This window comes from Sebastes fasciatus, chromosome 1, assembly GCF_043250625.1.
Source record: "Sebastes fasciatus isolate fSebFas1 chromosome 1, fSebFas1.pri, whole genome shotgun sequence".
In the NCBI taxonomy this organism is placed as follows: domain Eukaryota; kingdom Metazoa; phylum Chordata; class Actinopteri; order Perciformes; family Sebastidae; genus Sebastes; species Sebastes fasciatus.
The window spans coordinates 36,047,439-36,072,268 of NC_133795.1; the positions used below are offsets into that span (position 1 = coordinate 36,047,439).

The 24,830-nt window shown below is 42.2% G+C and overlaps 2 protein-coding genes across 2 annotated transcripts; both read left to right on the forward strand.

Annotated features, from left to right (window-relative positions):
* The first annotated feature begins 1,058 nt into the window (after positions 1-1,058).
* isy1 (ISY1 splicing factor homolog) lies at positions 1,059-10,201 on the forward strand. The gene is made up of 11 exons (XM_074646764.1): positions 1,059-1,202; positions 2,099-2,121; positions 3,884-3,935; positions 4,068-4,133; positions 4,526-4,568; positions 5,396-5,508; positions 8,013-8,130; positions 8,227-8,349; positions 8,570-8,691; positions 8,986-9,075; positions 10,003-10,201. The coding sequence occupies exons 1-11, from the start codon at positions 1,200-1,202 to the stop codon at positions 10,108-10,110; spliced, it is 861 nt and encodes a 286-aa protein (XP_074502865.1). The 5' UTR covers positions 1,059-1,199; the 3' UTR covers positions 10,111-10,201.
* A 123-nt stretch (positions 10,202-10,324) lies between these two features.
* Positions 10,325-23,293, forward strand: LOC141774241 (haloacid dehalogenase-like hydrolase domain-containing 5). The gene is made up of 10 exons (XM_074646751.1): positions 10,325-11,015; positions 12,642-13,989; positions 16,692-16,883; positions 17,664-17,776; positions 17,999-18,092; positions 18,172-18,205; positions 18,683-18,857; positions 19,298-19,474; positions 21,225-21,402; positions 21,654-23,293. Exons 2-10 carry the CDS (start codon positions 13,891-13,893, stop codon positions 21,849-21,851), a joined length of 1,260 nt encoding a protein of 419 aa, XP_074502852.1. The 5' UTR covers positions 10,325-11,015; positions 12,642-13,890; the 3' UTR covers positions 21,852-23,293.
* The last annotated feature ends 1,537 nt before the right edge of the window (positions 23,294-24,830 follow it).

Sequence of the window (24,830 nt, forward strand, 5' to 3'; positions counted from 1 at the left end):
GTGGTCCTTCATCCACACCTTCACTGACCTGGCTGTGTGGCATGGAGCATTGTTCTGCTGGAAAAAACACTCCTCAGAGTTGGGAAACATTGTCAGAGCACCAAAGAAGCAAAGAAGAGCCAGGCTGAGGTTTGCAAAAGACCATAAGGATTGGACCATAGAGGACTGGAGTAAGGTTATCTTCTCTGATGAGTCCAATTTTCAGCTTTGCCCAACACCTGATCGTCTAATGGTTAGACGGAGACCTGGAGAGGTCTACAAGCCTCAGTGTCTCGCACCTACTGTGAAATTTGGTGGAGGATTGGTGATGATCTGGGGGTGCTTCAGCAAGGCTGGAATCGGGCAGATTTGTCTTTCTGTCACAAGCCAAGTACAAACCTCAGCCTGGCTCTTCTTTGCTTCTTTTGTGCTCTGACAATGTTCCCCAACTCTGAGGAGTGTTTTTTCCAGCAGTACAATTCTCCATGCCACACAGCCAGGTCAGTGAAGGTGTGGATGAAAGACCTCCAGATCAGGACCCTGTCATGGCCAGACCAATCTCCAGACTTGAATCCCATTGAAAACCTCTGGAATGTGATCAAGAGGAAGATGGATGGTCACCAGTTGTCATTTTCTGCAAATAAATGCTCTGAATGACAATATTTTTATTTGAAATTTGGGAGAAATGTTGTAAGTAGTTTATAGAATATAACAACAAATTTCATCTCACTCAAACACATACCAATAAATAGTAAAACCAGGGAAGCTGATAATTTTGAAGTGGTCTCTTAATTTTTTCCAGAGCTGTTTATATATATAACAAATACAAATAGTACAAAGAAATAAATGTTGAATGGGAATATTTAAATGTATTTTGTGTATTTTAGATATTTTTTTACTTTTATTTTATATTTGTTTATTTTATTTGTTTATTTTATATATTATTTTAATTGAATGTAGTTTGATTTTGTATGATTGTATTGTATGTTGTTGTGGTGTAGGCTGCTGGTAGAGGCTCCTCTCCTCCAGTAGGTGGCAGTAGCAGTAGTTAATCTCTTGCAGTAGTGCAGCGATAAAGACTTCCCGGAACCGGAAACAGGAGAGGACGCTGCTGGTGTACTTCCTGTTTGTGTCGGCGTGTGTGAATCGTTAGAGATTCCTTCAGTTATTCTTCCTCACACGGATTCTTCATCAGCTCATAAACAGCAACAGCAGCAGAGATGGTGAGCAGCAGACCTGCAGTCTGACTCTGACAGGATCTCTTCACACTCACACACAGCTAGTTACCATGATAACCTGGTCACCTGGTAACCACACCTGGTTAACTCCACCTGGCGGCTAACGGCTCAGTAACGATGGACAACATAAAGCTTTGAGCCTCGCCGAAACACTTAAATAACATAATTAACTAATAATAGTAGTCAAACTCAGTGATGAAAGTCTTCTGTCAGCCAGGCAGAGCTCAGGTCCTTTAAGTAGCAGATTTGTGAATGGAGTCTGGTGTGAGATGGCTGCAGCTGTATTAAGCTTGTGTTAAACAAAACACTCTTTCAGGTTATAGATCCACATTATGTACAAAGGTAATAGTTAATATCAAACACAATGTTGCTCTGAGCTTACAGCCAGCAGAACAACCCTGGGAGGGCTGAGTGATGAGCTCTCCTAAGACCTTTTGTATGTTGTTCATTCAGACAGTCCCAGATCTGAAGTGATAGATTTGTGAATGGAGTCTGGTGTGGGCTGGTTGCACCTGTCCTGGCCTCAGTTCAGCCTCCTGTTTTAAAGTAATCATTTTAGTCATTTTATCAAATCAAACCTTTTATTCGAACTTAAGATTCACATCATGTAAAAATAATGTGAAGTCTTATTATATTAACAATACTATATATGTGGTTGAACTGCTGAAGATGCCAGTCTTCATCATTATTTTATTTTTTTGTTTACGTTTTCATATATTTCAGACATCCACCTTTTTACAAAAATAAAACCTATAAAGATGTAATTTGAATTATAATGATTTCATAATATTGATTTAATAATGTTGTCTGAATGTTTGATGTTGCGTACCTGATTCATTGATCATCAGCAGTGTTATTATAACATCTGTCTTTTTCTACAGGCGAGAAACGCTGAGAAGGCCATGTAAGTACTGACTGTGTACTCTGTGTACTCTGTATATACTTTGTCTGTGCTCTGTGTACTCTGTGTGTATATTCTGTCCGTCCTCTGTGTGTAGTCGGTGTACGCTGTAGGGGTGTAATGATATATCGATCTGGATCGATATATTGATTAGGGCTGTGTATTGCCAAGAATCTGGCGATACGATGCGTATCATTATACTGTGAGCAAGGCGATATATTGCAATTTTTTTAAGATCTAATTTTAGGAAAACTGTCATAATATAAAGAACAGACACTGTATGTATAAAATTTGAGTAAAAAAAAAAAAAAGTTTACTTTTTTATGCATTCAGAACAGAACACAGTCCCTGTAACATCCAACATCATTCACTACTTTTTGTGCAATCTGAGCCACTTTCGGCCACAAATCTTTGCATGTAAACTATTGATTAAAAATCAATAGTGTTTTTGAGAATTGATACAGTATCTCAAAACATAATTTTTCAATACTCGAGTGTATCGATATTTTCTTACACCCTTAATATCGATTCAGTGACCAACGATCCAATATCATCGATGCAAAGTGAAAACATCGATACATAACAGCTTTAAAGGGGACGTATCGTGCTCATTTTCAGGTTCATGTTTGTATTTTGGGTTTCTACTAGAACATGTTTACATACTTTAATGTTCAAAAAACACATTATTGTTTTCATACTGTCTGACTGAATATACCTGTATTCACGCTCTGTCTTAAGCACTCCGTTTTAGCGCATTTCAACGGAATGGCAACGGAATTGCGTTGCTAGGAAACAGCTTGGGTCCATGTTTACATCCTGTCAGCTGATGTCATTCACATACACTGCAACAGGAGATAAACTGGGAAACATTTAGTATGTTTACGTTTAAAACCGTGAAATGGTCTAAATATTGTAGATTTGTGACATCACAAATGGACAGAAAATCCTGACGGCTTGTTTCAAACGCACAGTTTTTGAATACGGGCTGTGTGTATTTCTCCATGGATTGAGTGTTTTGATACTTTCCCAGTATTTAAATAGGACTTAAACCTGCTTTATAATATAAAAGACATGAAAATCTCACTTTTTAAAATATGGGACCTTTTAAGATACGCCTTTATTTTGAAATTCCCATGGCACGTCTGTGTCACCATTTCCGTCCAAGCAGATTTTTTTTTTGTGTGAGTTGATATAAATGTAACCGATTGTGTTAAATAAGCATATGATATCGTCTCATATCGATCACAGCCCCCTGAATTCAATCAAATAGAAATAAGGGTCAGACAGTTTTATCGACCGATATTGGCCTTTCACGGATACAGTATATCGGTATTGGCGAACATGTTCTCCGATTTGCGCTGATACAAACACTCTTTTTAAACTAACATAATTCAGTAACAATGTTTTGATAGCTCGTTAATATTATTATTAACTAGTTTTTCCAGTAGAGAGCGCTCTGCACAACACTGTGGCTTTCAGCGTAAATAGCCAAGAAGAAGCTCTTGGTTGAAATAAACCCTGACTTCACAGAGTTAGATGTGAAAATATGCCGTTTCCCTCTTCCTCCCTTTTTCTCTCTCTCTCTGCCTGCTGAGCAGCAGAGTGGCTCTCGTTCTTCGGAGGCAGACCATTGAATTAGCTAAATAAAATGACAAACAAAAACAAAATAAAAACAAAAATTCACTGACTTCTACTGGTTCTAATGGACCGTCATGTTCTGCTGTGGTTCTACTGGCTTTAACTGTTCCTCTGCTGTGTCTCTCAGGACGGCTCTGGCTCGGTTCAGACAGGCTCAGCTGGAGGAGGGAAAAGTCAAGGTCAGTTTATACTCTGTGTTCTACAACATGAATTATTCTAGTTTCTTCTGTAAATCAAGCCATCACTGTAGCCTCACTGTGGCTGATGTTCAACCTGTATGATGATGTTCACCTGTCTTCACCTGTCTGCAGGAGAGGAGACCTTTTCTGGCGTCGGAGTGCAGTGAACTTCCTAAAGCTGAGAAATGGAGGCGACAGGTACACACTCCGTGGTACTAACTCAAGTATTAGCTCCACTTCCTGTAGTATCACCTGTAGTTGTTCTGTCAGCCAATCATACAGGTTTAGGTTTTTGATTATGACAAATAGATACTACTACATTTCCCATGACCATCTGTTGCTTTTGCCATGGGATTGTCTGTCTGTCAGAGAAATGCACCCTGTGAGTTGTAGTTGACTTCTCTCCTTCGGTCTTTATGTCCACAGGCTTCTTGTAGCTTTTCATCTAAGAACCAGATCATTTCTAACTCAATTGTTTCATGTTTCATCGCAAACTGTCAGCCGCACTGAACATGAAGCAGAATATCTAATGTGTGTGTGTGTGTGTGTGTGTGTGTGCGTGTGCGTGTGCGTGTGTGTGTGTGTTCCAGATCATCAGTGAGATCTCAAAGAAGGTGGCTCAGATCCAGAATGGTGAGTATGAGTCACCCTTCTACATATTGTGTTATAAGTAAGGGATAATGTACAGCAAGCCGGTCATTGTTGTGAAATCAACCACGACAGGGCAATGCGGCGACCCGACGACGGTCCTGCATCAGGGTTTATTTCACAACAATGACCCGCTAGCTGTACATTATCGCACTAATTACACGGCTACTTACTTAAGAAATCAATAATTTGACACAAAAACGGTCCGCCCAAGTCCGACATCAGAATTGCACCCATAGCAACGGTCTGTTATACTGAAATAACAGACCGTAGAACGCCGTGATTGACCAATCAGAATCGAGTATTCAGCAAAGCTGTGTAATAAATATGTATAGTGAATGCCCTATACTGGTTGAAACCCGGTTATTGCAATTGAATTTTGCTATTAGCTGATCTGGAGACAGGTGACGTATATGGCGTCATCTTTCGTCACCAACCAACCCCCTTCCTCCCCGCCCCTCCTATAAAACCAACGTCTTCCGTCCTGACACTGCAGGCTGTTGAGAGAAGGGTATTAGTGAAGAGTAGCTGTTACCCTTTCAATTAGCCTGTAAATCGCTTATGCTAATCACGAGCATACACATGGTTAAGGTAGAAAACGCTGGGGTTTAGTGCCTCTTTAAATCACATTAATAAACTGAAACTCTGTGAAGGATCTCAGATCAGTTTAGAAACACATCTGACTGTCTCTCTCTCTCTCTGACCCGTCTGACTCTCTCTGACCTGTCTGTCTCTCTCTCTCTCTGACCTGTCTGTCTCTCTCTCTCTCTCTGACCTGTCTGTCTCTCTCTCTCTGACCTGTCTGTCTGCAGCTGGTCTCGGGGAGTTCAAGATTCGGGACCTGAACGATGAGATCAACAAGCTGCTGAGAGAGAAGGGTCACTGGGAGGTCCGGATTAAAGAACTGGGAGGACCGGACTATGCGGTAAATAGAATGATGACGTGTTTGTGAGGTATAGAGTGATGACGTGTTTGTGAGGTATAGAGTGATGACGTGTTTGTGAGGTATAGTGTGATGACGTGTTTGTGAAGTATAGTGTGATGACGTGTTTGTGAGGTATAGAGTGATGACGTGTTTGTGAGGTATAGTGTGATGACGTGTTTGTGAGGTATAGAGTGATGACGTGTTTGTGAGGTATAGAGTGATGACGTGTTTGTGAGGTATAGAGTGATGACGTGTTTGTGAGGTATAGTGTGATGACGTGTTTGTGAAGTATAGTGTGATGACGTGTTTGTGAGGTATAGAGTGATGACGTGTTTGTGAGGTATAGTGTGATGACGTGTTTGTGAAGTATAGAGTGATGACGTGTTTGTGAGGTATAGTGTGATGACGTGTTTGTGAGGTATAGTGTGATGACGTGTTTGTGAGGTATAGAGTGATGACGTGTTTGTGAGGTATAGTGTGATGACGTGTTTGTGAGGTATAGTGTGATGACGTGTTTGTGAGGTATAGAGTGATGACGTGTTTGTGAGGTATAGTGTGATGACGTGTTTGTGAGGTATAGAGTGATGACGTGTTTGTGAGGTATAGAGTGATGACGTGTTTGTGAGGTATAGTGTGATGACGTGTTTGTGAGGTATAGAGTGATGACGTGTTTGTGAGGTATAGTGTGATGACGTGTTTGTGAGGTATAGAGTGATGACGTGTTTGTGAGGTATAGTGTGATGACGTGTTTGTGAGGTATAGAGTGATGACGTGTTTGTGAGGTATAGAGTGATGACGTGTTTGTGAGGTATAGTGTGATGACGTGTTTGTGAAGTATAGTGTGATGACGTGTTTGTGAAGTATAGAGTGATGACGTGTTTGTGAGGTATAGAGTGATGACGTGTTTGTGAGGTATAGTGTGATGACGTGTTTGTGAAGTATAGAGTGATGACGTGTTTGTGAGGTATAGAGTGATGACGTGTTTGTGAGGTATAGTGTGATGACGTGTTTGTGAGGTATAGAGTGATGACGTGTTTGTGAGGTATAGAGTGATGACGTGTTTGTGAGGTATAGTGTGATGACGTGTTTGTGAGGTATAGAGTGATGACGTGTTTGTGAGGTATAGAGTGATGACGTGTTTGTGAGGTATAGAGTGATGACGTGTTTGTGAGGTATAGAGTGATGACGTGTTTGTGAGGTATAGAGTGATGACGTGTTTGTGAGGTATAGTGTGATGACGTGTTTGTGAGGTATAGTGTGATGACGTGTTTGTGAGGTATAGAGTGATGACGTGTTTGTGAGGTATAGAGTGATGACGTGTTTGTGAGGTATAGAGTGATGACGTGTTTGTGAGGTATAGTGTGATGACGTGTTTGTGAGGTATAGAGTGATGACGTGTTTGTGAGGTATAGAGTGATGACGTGTTTGTGAGGTATAGAGTGATGACGTGTTTGTGAGGTATAGAGTGATGACGTGTTTGTGAGGTATAGTGTGATGACGTGTTTGTGAGGTATAGTGTGATGACGTGTTTGTGAAGTATAGAGTGATGACGTGTTTGTGAGGTATAGAGTGATGACGTGTTTGTGAGGTATAGTGTGATGACGTGTTTGTGAGGTATAGAGTGATGACGTGTTTGTGAGGTATAGAGTGATGACGTGTTTGTGAGGTATAGTGTGATGACGTGTTTGTGAGGTATAGAGTGATGACGTGTTTGTGAGGTATAGAGTGATGACGTGTTTGTGAGGTATAGAGTGATGACGTGTTTGTGAGGTATAGAGTGATGACGTGTTTGTGAGGTATAGAGTGATGACGTGTTTGTGAGGTATAGTGTGATGACGTGTTTGTGAGGTATAGTGTGATGACGTGTTTGTGAGGTATAGAGTGATGACGTGTTTGTGAGGTATAGAGTGATGACGTGTTTGTGAGGTATAGAGTGATGACGTGTTTGTGAGGTATAGTGTGATGACGTGTTTGTGAGGTATAGAGTGATGACGTGTTTGTGAGGTATAGAGTGATGACGTGTTTGTGAGGTATAGAGTGATGACGTGTTTGTGAGGTATAGAGTGATGACGTGTTTGTGAGGTATAGTGTGATGACGTGTTTGTGAGGTATAGTGTGATGACGTGTTTGTGAAGTATAGAGTGATGACGTGTTTGTGAGGTATAGAGTGATGACGTGTTTGTGAGGTATAGTGTGATGACGTGTTTGTGAGGTATAGTGTGATGACGTGTTTGTGAAGTATAGAGTGATGACGTGTTTGTGAGGTATAGAGTGATGACGTGTTTGTGAAGTATAGAGTGATGACGTGTTTGTGAGGTATAGTGTGATGACGTGTTTGTGAAGTATAGTGTGATGACGTGTTTGTGAGGTATAGTGTGATGACGTGTTTGTGAGGTATAGAGTGATGACGTGTTTTTGAGGTATAGTGTGATGACGTGTTTTTGAGGTATAGTGTGATGACGTGTTTTTGAGGTATAGTGTGATGACGTGTTTGTGTGTTTCAGCGAGTCGGTCCGAGGATGTTGGATCATGAGGGGAAGGAGGTTCCAGGAAATCGAGGATACAAATACTTTGGAGCAGCCAGAGACCTGCCCGGAGTCAGAGAGCTGTTTGAGAAGGAGCGTACGTAAATAAACCGTCTTTACTGCCTGATTTCTATCAAACCATCCGTCACTGTTCCATCGTCTGATCGGTTCTCTCTCATTATGTGACTCCCAGCTGCCCCGGCGCTGAGGAAGACGAGGGCGGAGTTGATGAAGGAAGTGGATGCAGAGTATTACGGTTACAGAGACGAAGACGACGGAGTGCTGCTTCCTCTGGAGACGCAGTACGAGAAACAAGGTTTGATTATTTTATTATGTACACCGTCAGATTATTTTATTATTTATACAATCAGATTATTTTATTATTTATACAATCAGATTATTTTATTACGTATACAATCAGATTATTCCATTACATATGTTGTCACATTATTACGTATATTGTCAGATTATTATTTTTATTGCATTAAGTATGCGTTCAGATTATTTTATGTATTCAATCAGTGTATTGTGTGTAGCTGTGTTGGAGGCGGCGCAGAGGTGGAAAGCAGAGAAGGACGCTCGTCTGTCAGGAGACAAACAACAGGAGGAAGAGGAGGAGGAGGAGGAGAAGAGCATCTATACCATCCACAAGGAAGAGGTGAACTGTCCCTTTACATTCCAGGAGTTTTGTAGAACAGCAGAAGTCTTTCAGCATCACCTCTTCAGTCTCCATGAACCGACTCAGATCTGATGTCCCTGAACTCAACCTCACGTCCTGTAAACCGCTCTTCCTGTCATATGCAGCGTCTCAATCGCTGATTGACTAAACTAATGAACTAATGGATTGAATAATATTATTATATTGAGACGGTCTACAGGCGGTGGAGGTGGTGGGCAGGGCAACACGTGGAACTTCCTGTCAGTGAGGTGTTTGTTTTGTGTGTGTGTGCAGCCTGATGATGAGGAGAGCCGGGAGGAGCAGGAGGGAGAGGAGGGGGGTGTCACCTTCATCGCACACGTACCTGTTCCTTCACAGAAAGAGGTGAGAGACACACACACACACACACACACACGTCTGTCTTTCTGTACATGTTTGGGATGGGGGAAAAAATCAATTCATCATGTATCGGGATTTTTTTATTTTTTTTTTTAATGATTTTGAAATGGATGTTTTAATTCCAGAATTGATCAATTTGCTTCATTTGAGTCTATGTGGAGGTAGAAGGAAGTTAACTTTTTTTATTATTGTAGTCTGAGTAATGTGACGTCATATCCGTTCCGTATCTGTCAAAAGCAAAACAAACCACAGTGAGCCCAGCCGAGAAAGTATAAAACGTTGGAGGGTCAGCGTGGATACAACCCGCACCCTCAAATGTTAAATCCAGCGTGGTAAACACTACACATCCAGTAAAGTATGGAAACACTTTGGGTTTCACATATTAAAAGCAGAGCTATAAATCACGGCTAAAGCTGCACGCTAACTCTGTCAAGGACAGGAAACGTTATCGTATCGCGGTAACGTGCGGTCGAGCCGGCCGTCACTCTCATCTCCGTGGTCAAATGGGCCGACGCTACAACTGTAGAGCACCCATATACTGACATTTATGTTAAATGCATTCAAAGGGAGAGCTAGAGACGGACATGACGAAGTTAGCTGAAGTATACACGTGTGACTACGTCCCCATGCACCATAAGCTACACCTATAGGTGTAGACCGCCTCTCTTTTAACCTGACCCTGACCCTGACCCAGGACCCTGAACCTGACCCTTAAAAACAAGTCTGAACATTCAGATAGTCCTTTGAAGTAGTAAGGACCGGAAAAAATGTCCTCACAACACTCTGTCTGACCTGTCTGTCTCTCTGTCTGACTGGTCTGTCTCTCTGTCTGACTGGTCTGTCTCTCTGTCTGACTGGTCTGTCTCTCTGTCTGACTGGTCTGTCTCTCTGTCTGACCTGTCTGTCTCTCAGGTGGAGGAGGCTCTGGTCAGGAGGAAGAAGATGGAGTTGTTGCAGCGTTACGCCAGCGAGACTCTTCAGGCTCAGAGTCAAGCGGCAAGAACTCTGCTGGGACTGTAACCCGTCTGTCTGTAACCTGTCTGTCTGTTGATGTAAATATCGGCTCATTTTTATACTCGGCCTGTTTCTTATTAAAACATTGTTCAGCTCAGTTATTTGTTCTCGTCGTGTTTTGTTGGTTCTACAGATTTTAAGAGAACAGAGAATCTGCAGGTCTTCAGAAGCCCTGAAGATTTAAAACCACCACAAAGAAACTTCAAATCACCTCAAAGAGTCTCAAAACCACCACAGAGACTCAAAACCACCACAAAGAAACTCAAAACCACCACAGAGACTCAAAACCACCACAAAGAAACTCAAAACCACCACAGAGACTCACAAAGACCACCTCGAGCTGATGGTTTTAAAGAAATCCTTCTGATATTCTGTTTGAATAAAAGACACTAACGGCTGTAATAACCTTTTAAAACATGCATTAGAGCTCCCCAACACCTGGAGACACTAGAGACCTGTACTACGAAGCAGGATATGGCGTTATCGAGGTAACTTCAGGGTTAACTCTGGGTTTTCAGTCCTACGAAGCTGGTTCACTTCTTACCGGGGTAGATCACCATGGTAACTGATGCTGAACACATAACCTGCTCCGGAGAGCTGAGTGCGCGGATCGTATGGTAATATTACACACATATGAAGAAGTTTAAGTCATAATCCAGACTAAAAACAATACAGATTAAATTGACAGATGCAGGAAGGACAGCTGGCTGTATGATGTGGTTGTTTACTGCTTTGAATTATATTTTCATACTTATTTTTTAACTTCCTCTTGAGTCTGTTCCACACCGCCTGAGAGGGGGGACGCAGCTGTAAGAAGGAACAAATAGTCATACATGCCACAATGTTATTACTGGGCATGATTAGGTGTAATCCAGTCATCCGTTATACATTTAAAAGCTATTTATACAGACGTAGGCAAAATCGTTGGTACCCTTCCGTTAAAGAGAGAAAAACCCACAATGGTCACTGAAATAACTTGAAACTGACAAAAGTAATAATAAATAAAAATTCACTGAAAATTAACTAATGAAAATCAGATATTGTTTTTGAATTATGGTTCAGCAGAATCATTTAAAAAAACAAACTAATGAAACTGGCCTAGACAAAAATGATGGTACCCTTAACTTAATATTTTGTTGCACAACCTTTTGAGGCAATCACTGCAATCAAGTGATTTCTGTAACTCTCAATGAGACTTTTGCACCTGTCGACAGGTATGTTGGCCCACTCCTCGTGAGCAAACTGCTCCAGCTGTCTCAGGTTTGAAGGGTGCCTTCTCCAGACTGCATGTTTCAGCTCCTTCCACAGATGTTCAATAGGATTTAGATCAGGGCTCATAGAAGGCCACTTCAGAATAGTCCAATGTTTTGTTCTTAGCCATTCTTGGGTGTTTTTAGCTGTGTGTTTTGGGTCATTATCCTGTTTGAGGACCCATGACCTGCAACTGAGACCAAGCTTTCTGACACTGGGCAGCACATTTCGCTCCAGAATGCCTTGATAGTCTTGAGATTTCATTGTACCCTGCACAGATTCAAGACACCCTGTGCCAGATGCAACAAAGCAGCCCCATAACATAACCGAGCCTCCTCCATGTTTCACATTAGGTACAGTGTTCTTTTCTTTGGATGCTTCATCTCTTCGTCTGTGAACATAGAGCTGATGTGACTTGCCAAAAAGCTCCAGTTTTGTCTCATCTGTCCAAAGGACATTCTCCCAGAAGCTTTGTGGCTTGTCAATATGCATTTTGGAAAATTCCAGTCTCGTTTTTTTATGATTTGGTGTCCTCCTCGGTTATCTTCCATTAAGTCCACTTTGGCTCAAACAGTGACGGATGGTGCGATCTGACACTGATGTACCTTGACCTTGGAGTTCACCTCTAATCTCTTTGGAAGTTGTTCTGGGCTCTTTGGTTACCATTCGTATTATCCGTCTCTTCAATATGTCATCAATTTTCCCCTTGCGGCCACGTCCAGGGAGGTTGGCTACAGTCCCATGGACCTTAAACTTCTGAATAATATGAGCAGCTGTAGTCACAGGAACATCAAGCTGCTTGGAGATGGTCTTATAGCCTTTACCTTTAACATGAAGGTCTATAATGTTCTTTCTAATCTCCTGAGACAACTCTCTCCTTAGCTTTCTGTGGTCCATGTTCAGTGTGGTACACACCATGATGCCAAACAGCACAGTGACTACTTTTCACCCTTTAAATAGGCAGACTGACTGATTACAAGTTTGAAGACACCTGTGATGCTATTTACAGGACACACCTTAGTTTAACATGTCCCTATGGTCACATTATTTTACATCTTTTCTAGGGGTACCATCATTTTTTGTCCAGGTCAGTTTCATTAGTTTGTTTTTTAAAATGATTCTGTTGAACCACAATTCAAAAACAATATCTGATTTTCATTAGTTCATTTTCAGTAAATTTTTATTTATTATTACTTTTGTCAGTTTCAAGTTATTTCAGTGACCATTGTGGGTTTTTCTCTCTTTAACGGAAGGGTACCAACAACTTTGCCTATGTCTGTATCTAGACGAGTATCTGACTTTTGAGTGTTCCGTTAAATTAATAAATCTGTTAATTTACGCATTCACACGTCAGGATTTTTTTATTTTTCCAGCTGTTCTTCCTGCATTTGGCAGCTTCAACTGTGTTACTTTTAGCCTGGATTATGTGTTTAATTTCTTCGTATTTGTCTAATATAGTTTACTCTTTGTAAAATGTGCCGCTCTGCCTGTCCGTCTGCAAGTCTGTGGACTTGTCCGTGTCTGTGATTGGTCAGATGCTGCAAACACCGCCCCGTTCATGTGAACGCGCTCACAGCCAGACTGAGAAACCCTGGGTTGACTTACCGAGTCGATAACCAGCGTCGTAGGACCGCTTAGCGTGATCTCGGTTGTTAGGGTTAGTTAAACCAGATAAGGAGAAGATACCCTGGGTATGTTGAACCGGCTTCCTAGTACAGGCCTCTGATGAGTTCACGCTCTATATGCAAATAAACACGTAGCCTACATCATTTCCGTTTGCGAAGACCAAATGCGTTGTGGTTTTTAACCGGCGGGAGACGGCAGTAGTAATAGCCTATCCTTCAAATTCGTGAATTTAGGTTAATTTTATGAACCTAAAAACATAAGATTATTGTCTACCGGCGGCCCTCGGGGACCTTCAGACCAGACCAGGCAACGGCAAATCTGTGCAGAGCACCGCAACAAAAACACTGACACATTACCGACAGTATGTTAATAATGCACTTCCTCTGCCTAGTCCTATAGCCTGTAGATAAGATATACAGTATTTTAATAAAATACAGTTGTACCGACAGAATACAGTAGAACACAGAAGCCATTTATTCACATGAGGAGCACAGTGAGACCCCGTGGATCCAATCGCAAGAGCTGTCCACTTGTGATCGGATCACCCAGGACGCATGTTAATACCAGGTCCTCTGTCTCTCCTATTTCTGTCTGTCCGTCTGTCCTCTTCAGTTTTGAGCTTCCTCAGAGTGCCTCTGTCTGTCTCATAATGTGGTTTCAGTCTGCCAGCTGATTGGTTGATTGGTTGCAGCATTCTGCAGCATGTGATTGGCTGATTAATGGCTGAACGCTGCATGTGATGTCATGTGAGGGGGAAACTGCCGTCAGCCGCATTTAATCAGTGTGTGTGTTTGTGAGTGTTTGTGTGTGTGTGTGTGTGTTTGTGAGTGTGCCTGTGCGTGTGTGTGTGTGTTTGTGAGTGTGTGTGTGTCCCCTCCCCCTGAGGATGTCACGGCTCTGTCAGTATAAATGAGCAGCAGACAGCTCGTCTCTGACAGACAGACAGGCGTCATGTGGTGTCGAGGTTTCCTGCAGCAGACGGTCAGATCCATGTCGACCAGCCGTCAGGTCAGTGTGTGTGTGTTGGTGTTTTGTGTTTTGTGGGGAAAGACTGACATTAAAGGGACTCACCTCCCTTGTGAGGACCTGCTTATCATCCCCATTAAGTTTTAGGGTTCAGGCTTGGTCACGTGTCCTCCTGAGTGACAGTTCAGCTGCTCATCATCACCTTTAAACTTGTTTGACGAAGTTTTAAAGAACTTCCAAACTTGACTGTAATATAATATTTACTATAATTAATAGTGGGATAAATAGAAATTATATTTATAAAAAACACCTACAGCAGTTATTACAAATACATGTGAAAATATTAGACTGAAATGTAAATGTGATATCCTAAAAGAAATTGACGACTGGAAATATTTCGGTCTCAAAGTTCATCTAATTTACAATGGAAGTTAATTACTTTAAGAATATATTAGTATATGTATATATGTGTATATATACTGTATCTGTATATATAAATATATATTAGTATATGTGTGTAAATATACTGTATATTTATATATATATATAGTATATACATATATACTATATATTAGTGTATATATATATATATATATTATATATATATATACTATATATTACATACTGTATATGTGTGTATGTGTGTGTATATATTAGTATATACTGTATATTTACATATACATTAATATATGCATATACTGTATATTTTAATATATGCATATATATGTATGTGTGTATACACTCACCGGCCACTTTATTAGGCACACCTGTTCAATTGCTTGATAACACAAATAGCTAATCAGCCAATCACATGGCAGCAACTCAATGCATTTAGGCATCTAGACGTGGTGAAGACGACTTGCTGAAGTTCAAACCGAGCATCAGAATGGGGAAGAAAGGGGATTTAAGTGACTTTGAACGTGGCATAGTTGTTGGTGCCAGACGGGCTGGTCTGAGTATTTCAAAAACTGCTGATCTACTGGGATTTTCACGCACAACCATCTCTAGGGTTTACAGAGAATGGTCCAAACAAGAGAACATATCCAGTGAGCGGCAGTTGTGTGGAAGAAAATGCCTTGTTGATGTCAGAGGAGAATGGGCAGAGTGGTTCGAGATGATAGAAAGGCAACAGTAACTCAAATAACCACTCGTTACAACCAAGGCATGCAGAACACCATCTCTGAACGCACAACACGTCCAACCTTGAAGTAGATGGGCTACAGCAGCAGAAGACCACCCGGTACTAGCACCGGCCACTTTATTAGGTACACCTTGTACCTAATAAAGTGGCCGGTGAGTGTATATGTATGTGTGTATATAAACTGGAGAAAAAAAAATTTGGAAACTTGTGTTTGGTGGATTATTTCTCTGTTGTTACTATGCTAATGGTCATTGTATTTTACATTGTTGGAAAGCCTGTTTATTTACCTTCGCAATGATGTCCAACCTGTAAGGATCATGGATTTGTGGGATGAGCAGCACAGCTGATTATGTGGGTAGCGCCCAAGAAAAATTTGCCAAAATGCTCCGTCAATGGTAAACAGTGTATTCTCCTGTTGGTGTTGACTCTTGTTTTGAGTTGTTTGGTGGATTGGATGATTGAACTCTCTATCAGTAACAAGGAACAAACAAGGCATATTGGCAATTTTACGCTTTATTCATTTAATACAATATGTCAGAAGCCTCAGTAGCGGTGGAAGATCCATACGCAGCCACAACAGCCTGTCACCTCCTCCTCATGCTGGTCACCAACCTGGTCACATGTTGCTGTGGGATGGCGTTCCATTCCTCAACCAGGATTCGTTGCAGGTCAGCCAACGAGGTTGTGTCGGTCACTAACACGTACAGCACGCCCAAGCTGATCCCACAAGTGTTGAATTGGGTTGAGGTGTGGACTCTTGGCAGGCCGTTCCATTCTCTCTACTCCCACATTGTGGAGGTAGTCTGTGATAACCCTGGCTCTGTGGGGGCGAGCATTGTTTCTTGGAGGATGAAGTTAGGTCCCAGATTGTGGAGGTATGGGATCGCCACTGGCTGCAGAATCTCATCCCGATATCTCACTGCATTGAGATGGCCTTCAATGATGACAAGCCTTGTTTTGCCAGTGAGGGAGATGCCGCCCCACACCATGACACTGCCCCCACCAAAAGCTGTTACTCCATCGGTGCAACGATCAGCATAGCGTTCTCCGTGTCGTCTCCATACTTTGACTCTGCCATCCAACTTTGGTAGACAGAACCGGGACTCATCACTGAACATGACATTCCCCCACATGTTCAGGTTCCATTGTCTGTGTTGTCGACACCAGCGCAAACGGGCCTGACGGTGAAGGGCAGTCATTGCAGGCTTCCTGGTAGCCTTATGAGAATACACTTTTTACCATTGGCAGAGCATTTTGGCAAATTTTTCTTGGGCGCTACCCACATAATCAGCTGTGCTGCTCGTCCCACAAATGCATGATCCTTACAAGTTGGACATCATTGCGAAGGTAAATAAACAGGCTTTCCAACGATGTGAAATACAATGCCAATTAGCATTGTAACAACAGAGAAATAATCCACCAAACACAAGTTTCCAAACTTTGTTTTTCCAGTATATATGTATACAGTATATGTGTGTGTGTGTGTATATATATATATATATACATATTTATTTATTTATTAGTATATGTATATACCAATATGTATATATGTACATATATGACCTGACCTGTCTGTCTCTATGACCCGTCTTGTCTCCAACAGGCGGGCGTCCTCTTCGACGTGGACGGCGTCCTGCTTCGCGGCGGCTCGTTGATTCCGGCAGCTCGTCGAGCTTTCCGGAAGCTTGTGGACCGAAACAACAACTTCCTGTTTCCTGTCATCTTCGTCACAAATGCAGGAAGCTGTCAAAGACAGCACAAGGCCCAGCAGCTGTCTCACCTGTTGGAGGTCCAGGTAGGACAGATAGGTGTAGAACAGACCTGTCACAGAGATGGTGTGACGAGAGAGAGAGAGAGAGAGAGAGAGAGATTTTAATTTATTTTATTTTCATGTCTGCTTGTTTGTGTTCAGATTATAGTATTGTTTTAAATCTCTGTGTGATTTAAAGTGATATGATCGTGCGGTTTAGGACCCTTTCACACCTCGTTTGGTCCTAACCTTCTGACTCTCCAATTTGATCCAAACCAAAAAGATTAGAGAAAGAGGATACGAGAGGACAGGACAGCCCGTCTACAAACCAATCAGTGTCAAGTATCGGGAGATGCAGCTCATGTAGGTGATGATGGCAGGACGTAGGTGATGAGCGTAGGTGATCATATTGAAAGGACATACGTATCGTAGACGGGACGATGTTGAAAGGACGTAGGTGACGACAACTGGACATATGTGACGTCGACGGGACATAGGTGAGAACAAAGTGATGAGCGTAGGTGACGATATTGACAGGACGCAGCTGACGTTCACAGGACGTAGTTGACGTTGACGGGACGCAGGTGATGATGACGGGCAGGGCCGGCGCGTCCATATAGGTTAACTAGGTAATTGGCTAAGGGCGGCACTTTGGCAAGGGCGTCATGTGACTCTCTCTCTCTCTCTCTCTCTCTCTCTCTCTCTCTCTCTCTCTCTCTCTCTCTCTCTCTCTCTCTCTCTCTCTCTCTCTCTCTCTCTCTCTCTCTCTCTCTCTCTCTCTCTCTCTCTCTCTCTCTCTCTCTCTCTCTGTCTCTCTGTCTGTAGATCGCCCCGGAGCAGGTGGTTCTTTCCCACAGTCCTTTGCGAATGTTGAAGAGTTTTCATGATAAATGTGTGCTGGTGTCTGGACAGGGACCGGTGACAGACATCGCCAACACGTATCCTTCACATCTGACCTTTGACTGGCTTCTTCTCCATGGCAACAGCACCTGAGGCTCATGGGAATTGTAGTATTTAGAGTTTCAATAATTGAAATCATGTTCAGTCATATATATATATAAAAACTATATATATATAGTTTTACAAGTTTTATACAGTGAACCACAGCAGGTGTAAAACGTCTGAAAGATTCACGTTTGAAGCCTTGACCGTGTTGTCAGTTTGGGTTTCCAGAAGGTCGTGAGCGTCGAGCAGCTCAGAGAACATTTCCCCCTGCTGGACATGGTTGACCACAACAGGAGACCCAAGCTATCTGTGAGTACTGTACCTGTGATGGGTGACTTCAGGTCTCTGACAACAGCTCCGTAATCTAACAGTATTTTCTCTGTTTCAGTCGTCTCTTCTGAAGACTCTTCCTAAAATAGAAGGTAACTACACATCAAATATATAATACACTGTTTATGGTTTTACTTTAATATTCTGTAGTTTGTATTCACTTTATATTTATTTATTTCATATTCTTATCTTGGTATTACTTGTTTCCGCTCTTCATTCATACAGTGATGCTGTCACAGTTCACCTTTGTCTAAGTAAAGTCAAACAGAGATCTTTGTCAGAGTGTTTTCACAAAGTTTAAATAAAGGTTTAATGGAGGGAATGGACTTTTTTTATTTACATGAGACCTGAAAAGATATTTCGACACGATAGAAACACAAGCAAATAAAATAAATAATAATATAATTTTAAAAACATATAAATGGGCTTTAAAATAAAAATAAAATAAAAGTAATCTAAATTGAACTCAATAAACAGAAGAATAAAAAAACACAGCCCTATCTATCAATTTATGTTTCCTGGCTCTTATTTTGTTGACTATTCCTCACTGTCTTCTTGTGTTGCCCTAGCGATCATCCTGTTCGGAGAGCCAATAAGATGGGAGACCAACCTGCAGCTACTGATTGACGTGCTCCTGACCAATGGGAGTCCAGGTGGCATGTATGATCCTCAGGTGCCGGCCCAGCTGCCGGTTCTTGCCTGTAACATGGACCTGATGTGGATGGCCGAGGCCCCTTCACCACGGTAACCAACACACAACAGGAAGTCTGTTTAACCTGTTAGCTCCCATATCGCCAGGCTAGGGCTGTCACAATATCAGAGTTTCACGACACCATTATTGGGGCCAAAAGAATTTATAATAATGATATTATCTATAAAAAATTTGAAAAAATATAAAATGATGCTTTCGGTTAAATTCATCTTTAACTTTGTTTATTGTACGTTTCGTCACTTTCTTGACAAATGAATTACTCAAAATACGAGTGTAGGGAGGTGGAGAGAGAGTCTATAACCTAAACTGTATATATAAAATAATTTAAGAGTTGCTGGATTATTTACACAATATTATCATATGTGTATTATTAACGTGATATCAATATTTCATTTTAAAATATCACGGTTATCCACAATACCGGTAAATCATGTTCATGTTGATGAGTTTTGACCCTGCTGTGTTGCCATAGGTTTGGTCACGGGATGTTCATGCTGTGTCTGGAGTCCGTCTACAGGAAGCTGACGGGTCGAGAGCTTCAGTACCAGGCGCTGCTGGGAAAACCCAGTCTGCTGACATACCAGTATGCCGAGCACCTGCTGAGACTGCAGAACCAAGACCACAAGCTAACCACTATCTATGCCGTAGGGTAACTAAACCGTCCATAACACCATCTACACCATTTGGTAGCCAAACTGTCCATAACACCATCTACGCCATTGGGTAGCCAAACCGTCCATAACACCATCTACGCCATAGGGTAGCCAAACTGTCCATAACACCATCTACGCCATAGGGTAGCCAAACTGTCCATAACACCATCTACGCCATTGGGTAGCCAAACCGTCCATAACACCATCTACGCCATAGGGTAGCCAAACTGTCCATAACACCATCTACGCCATAGGGTAGCCAAACTGTCCATAACACCATCTATGCCATAGGGTAGCCAAACCGACCATAACACCATCTACGCTATAGGGTAGCCAAACCGTCCATCGACCATCTACGCCATTGGGTAACCATACCGTCCATAACACCATCTATGCCATTGGGTAGCCAAACTGTCCATAACACCATCTATGCCATAGGGTAGCCAAACCGACCATAACACCATCTACGCCATAGGGTAGCCAAACTGTCCATAACACCATCTATGCCATAGGGTAGCCAAACCGACCATAACACCATCTACGCTATAGGGTAGCCAAACCGTCCATCGACCATCTACGCCATTGGGTAACCATACCGTCCATAACACCATCTATGCCATTGGGTAGCCAAACTGTCCATAACACCATCTATGCCATAGGGTAGCCAAACCGACCATAACACCATCTACGCTATAGGGTAGCCAAACCGTCCATCGACCATCTACGCCATTGGGTAACCATACCGTCCATAACACCATCTATGCCATTGGGTAGCCAAACTGTCCATAACACCATCTATGCCATAGGGTAGCCAAACCGACCATAACACCATCTACGCCATAGGGTAGCCAAACTGTCCATAACACCATCTATGCCATAGGGTAGCCAAACCGACCATAACACCATCTACGCTATAGGGTAGCCAAACCGTCCATCGACCATCTACGCCATTTGGTAGCCAAACTGTCCATAACACCATCTACGCCATTGGGTAGCCAAACCGTCCATAACACCATCTACGCCATAGGGTAGCCAAACTGTCCATAACACCATCTACGCCATAGGGTAGCCAAACTGTCCATAACACCATCTACGCCATAGGGTAGCCAAACTGTCCATAACACCATCTATGCCATAGGGTAGCCAAACCGACCATAACACCATCTACGCTATAGGGTAGCCAAACCGTCCATCGACCATCTACGCCATTGGGTAACCATACCGTCCATAACACCATCTATGCCATTGGGTAACCAAACCGTCCATAACACCATCTACACCATTGAATAGCCAAACCGTCCATAACACCATCTACAACATTGGGTAACCATACCGTCCATAACACCATCTATGTCATTGGGTAACCAAACCGTCCATAACACCATCTACACCATTGAATAGCCAAACCGTCCATAACACCATCTACAACATTGGGTAACAAAATTTTCTATAACACCATTTACGCCGTCGGGTAACTAAACCGTCCATAACACCATCTACGCCATAGGGTAGCCAAACCATCCATAACACCATCTACGCCATTGGGTAGCCAAACCGTCCATAACAACATCTATGCTGTTGGGTAACCAAACTGTCCAAAACATCATCTACGCCGTTGAATAACTAAACCGCCCATAACACCATTTACGCCATTGGGTAGCCAAACCTTCCACAACATCGTCTACGCCGTCAGGTGACCTAATGCCATCTACTACATTGGGTAACAAACCTCCTCTTGTTGCCTAGTGACAACCTGATGACGGATATCTACGGTGCTAACCTGTACAACCGCTACCTGGGTCAGCAGCATGCTGCCATGACGACCACCTCCAAGCTTGTTGCCCAGGGAACGGGGAGTACGGTGACGATGGCTGTGCCGGAGGAGGAGCTGGTGTCTGCTGCTGCTCAGTGTCGCTCCATACTGGTAGGTTAAAGGATGTTTTCAACTCTGGTCTTATTTATTTAGTCATCAGTAATAATAACTTTGTACTCTCCAAGTTAATATCTGAGATCTGGTTACACGGTGACATCACAGTGACATCACAGTGATCACTAAAACTAAGTCTGACGGGTCAGAAATACAGTCGTAGTTTGCTGAGTTCCCAGTGACCCTCTGATAATAACATGTTGTATTAAAGTCTGTCATTAACACAGAGTTGCTCTACCTGTCTACAGGTGTGCACAGGTGTCTATAACCCTGGCTCCCCGTTGCCTAGCGACCGGAGCAATGCCATCACAGAGATGGTGTTCCACGGTCACAGAGATCTGGTGCTCGAGCCAGACCTGGTGGAGCCGAATCACGTGGTGGAGGACGTGGAGGCTGCAGTCGACCTACTGCTGCAGCAGGAGACCTCTGTCGCCTCCAACACCTGACCTCTGACCTCTGGATGGGCCGCTACTACCTGCAGGATGAGGGTCACGTGACCTTTGAAGACATCTTAAAGGAACAGTGTGTAACATTTCGGGGATCTATTAGCAGAAATGGAATATAATATTTCATAACTGTGTTTTCATTACTGTATAAACCTGAAACTAAGAAATGTTTGTGTTTGCGTTAGCTTAGAATAGCCCTTAATATCTACATAGGTAGCGGGTCCTCTGGAGTCCGCCATGTTGCTCCACCATGTTTCTACAGTGCCAGAGTAGCTCTAGCGAGAGCCTTTTGCATTTTAACATTACCTGAAAGCCAGCGTAATTCTCCAACACGCTTTTGAAACTGCAGTAGTGTCTGACATCTGTTGCTCCTAAAGTAGTGTTATTATGGTAAGGATGGCCCCTGAGCGAGGTGAACAGCGTTACTATGGTTTTGCACCTAGAGGCTCAGGTTACAGCAGTCTTGGAAAGGGAGGAGTGAGCAGAGGGGTTCTCAGTAGGTTGCATCTGCAACCACACCACTAGATGTTGTCAAGTCCTAAACACTGTACCTTTAAGGCACATATCATTTTCTGTAGGGTTGTTAGCTGGTCCAAAGAACATATTGCTAAGACGTGAAAGTCAATTATATGTTCCATTGCAACACCAGCGGCCAGTAGCAGACCTACGCCTCCGCCATTTTGGACTGTAATCAAGTTGACTACCATAATGACGCTAGTTAAACGTCCGCCTACAAACAGCCATACAAAAGTTAAACAAAATGATTTATATTCTATTGTCATAATTTTAATGTCTCTACCGAAATGACCTGTGTAAGCAATACAAATATTATAAATATGCATACTATTATAACTATTTACTTACTTACTTACTTATTTATTTAACTCTTTTGCTCCTCTGCTTCCCAGAGGAGCATAAAGTGTCCTACGTGTTAATAAAAAGCCTACAACTACATTAAATTCTGTTGATGTCATGCTACTAGCACTACTAGCTACTGGCCGATAGCCGGTTGTTTGGGAACAGAGACGTTAATACATCCACCACGGTACAGGCTTACAGCATACAGCCCATGGGTGTATTAGAAGATAATAAAAGTGATGAATTACAGCCAATACATCCATTATTACAGCCGCATACAGCTAGCAGGAAGCTGTGTGTTTATTATGCTGAGGAAAATAACTGTGGATTCAGCTATTAGTGAATTTTACAACTTTTAGGACATCATGATTTTTCATCATTTTGTTCAATAAATAGAAATAGAATGTGAGTAGAATGGACATTCCCATTCAGATCAGCATAGCAGGATAGTCAGAGCAGCAGACATTTTTGTGTGTACCGTTGCCATTGCAAAGAACTGTGACCATTGTAACGGGCTAACTCATTCTATTTCTATGGTCAATGCACAGTGCTGAGGGGCATTTTCTTTTGAACTAGTCAGATGACCATGGTAAACCATATATATATATATATATATATATATATACATATATATATATATATACATATATATATATATATATATATATATATATATTATATCATTGTTATTAGTATTATATAATATAATTTATGAAAATATATAACATATTGGAATCTTGTTTGCATTGCCCATGTTTCTGAAACATCATTTATCACTTCATAAGCTGTCAGTGTTGACGTGTAATGGTCTGTGCCTGCCACGAAGCTGCCCCTGAAATGTAACTAGCTAGCTCAGTTGCTAGCGTCTAGCTGCTAATTCATAAAAATGGACATATTTTTTTAAAAGGAAAATACCCGACGAGCAGACACAAACATACACACACACTTAATATTGTTGAATGTTGTAAAACTACACTGACAAAAAATGCTTGTAATGGAAAACAGAAGTAGTGAATCTAATGGAATGATTAATGATTTGAAATACAAAATGTTATTATTAATGCGTTAATAAAAGTAAGGAAAAATATTCTGAATTTTTATTTAAAAAAAAAAAAATTAACATTTGCAATAGTATTGTCATTGGGTTTTTAAAGACCTCTTGCAAAAGGAGGCCCCCGGCCAAAAGCTGCTATTTGGAGGCCGCATGGAAAAGTCTGGGAACCTAGAAAGTAAAGGTAAAACTAGAAAAGTGTACACTTCTTAGGACAGCTTGGATTCAAACGTGCACATATTGTAGGGAGACACCACCGCAGTGATGGCGACTCTTTTCATTTCCGGTACTTCCCCGGATTTGTGTATATACACGTACAAATTACACCTTCATATAATTGTGTTGAGATTTAAAGGGACTATTTGTAAGATTCAGAAATGCTGCTTAACAGCGACACCTGTGGCCTTGAAATCAACGAAAGTCAGCGTCGGGCTCGCGCTTGCTCGCTCTACATAGACATGAACGAGCATCGCTCAAAACAGTGAGGCGACAGACGTCAGCTAAAACCACAATATCACTTTATATTTCAGCTGCTTGGCAGTAATGTTAGCTGACCAGACGAAGGTCTCTCCATGAATCAATGCTGATTCTAGTGTTGGCTTTTCCTGCTCAGTGCAGGATTCAGCAGCGGGGCTCCTCAACGAGTTACGTTATCGCCTCCCGACCGCAGCCGAAGACACCGGCACCGGCACCGGCACCGGCACCCGGTCAGTAACGAGACGATAACGTAACTCGTTGAGGAGCCCCGTCACTTCACAAGACACGGGAAACCTGTTGGTCTGGAGGAGCTGCAGCATTTATTTCTGCACAAACGTCCACTGTGCATTCACTAGATATTCTCAGAGCTAAACTAACTCTTCTGCAGTGTGTAGTGAGCGCGCGTTCACGTCTAGAGGTGGAGCGAGACAGCGAGAACGCGCGTGCTGTCTGAGTGAAGGAGAGCAGGCAGTGGAGACGAGGCTCCGGCCACACGCGAGCGTGCATATGCGAACGCACGTGTGCCGACCCGCTACAATTATACGCTTAAAAAGTTACAAACTGTCCCTTTAAAATAAATTGTATTTAAAGGG

Coding starts and splice junctions, on each gene's coding strand:
- isy1 (XM_074646764.1), top strand. Junction 2,122..3,883: donor AGAAACGCTGAGAAGGCCAT/GTAAGTACTGAC, acceptor TGTGTCTCTCAG/GACGGCTCTGGCTCGGTTCA. Junction 9,076..10,002: donor CTGTTCCTTCACAGAAAGAG/GTGAGAGACACA, acceptor TCTGTCTCTCAG/GTGGAGGAGGCTCTGGTCAG.
- LOC141774241 (XM_074646751.1), top strand. CDS start 13,891: ATGAGCAGCAGACAGCTCGTCTCTGACAGACAGACAGGCGTCATGTGG. Junction 16,884..17,663: donor CTCACCTGTTGGAGGTCCAG/GTAGGACAGATA, acceptor CTCTGTCTGTAG/ATCGCCCCGGAGCAGGTGGT. Junction 18,093..18,171: donor ACAGGAGACCCAAGCTATCT/GTGAGTACTGTA, acceptor TCTCTGTTTCAG/TCGTCTCTTCTGAAGACTCT.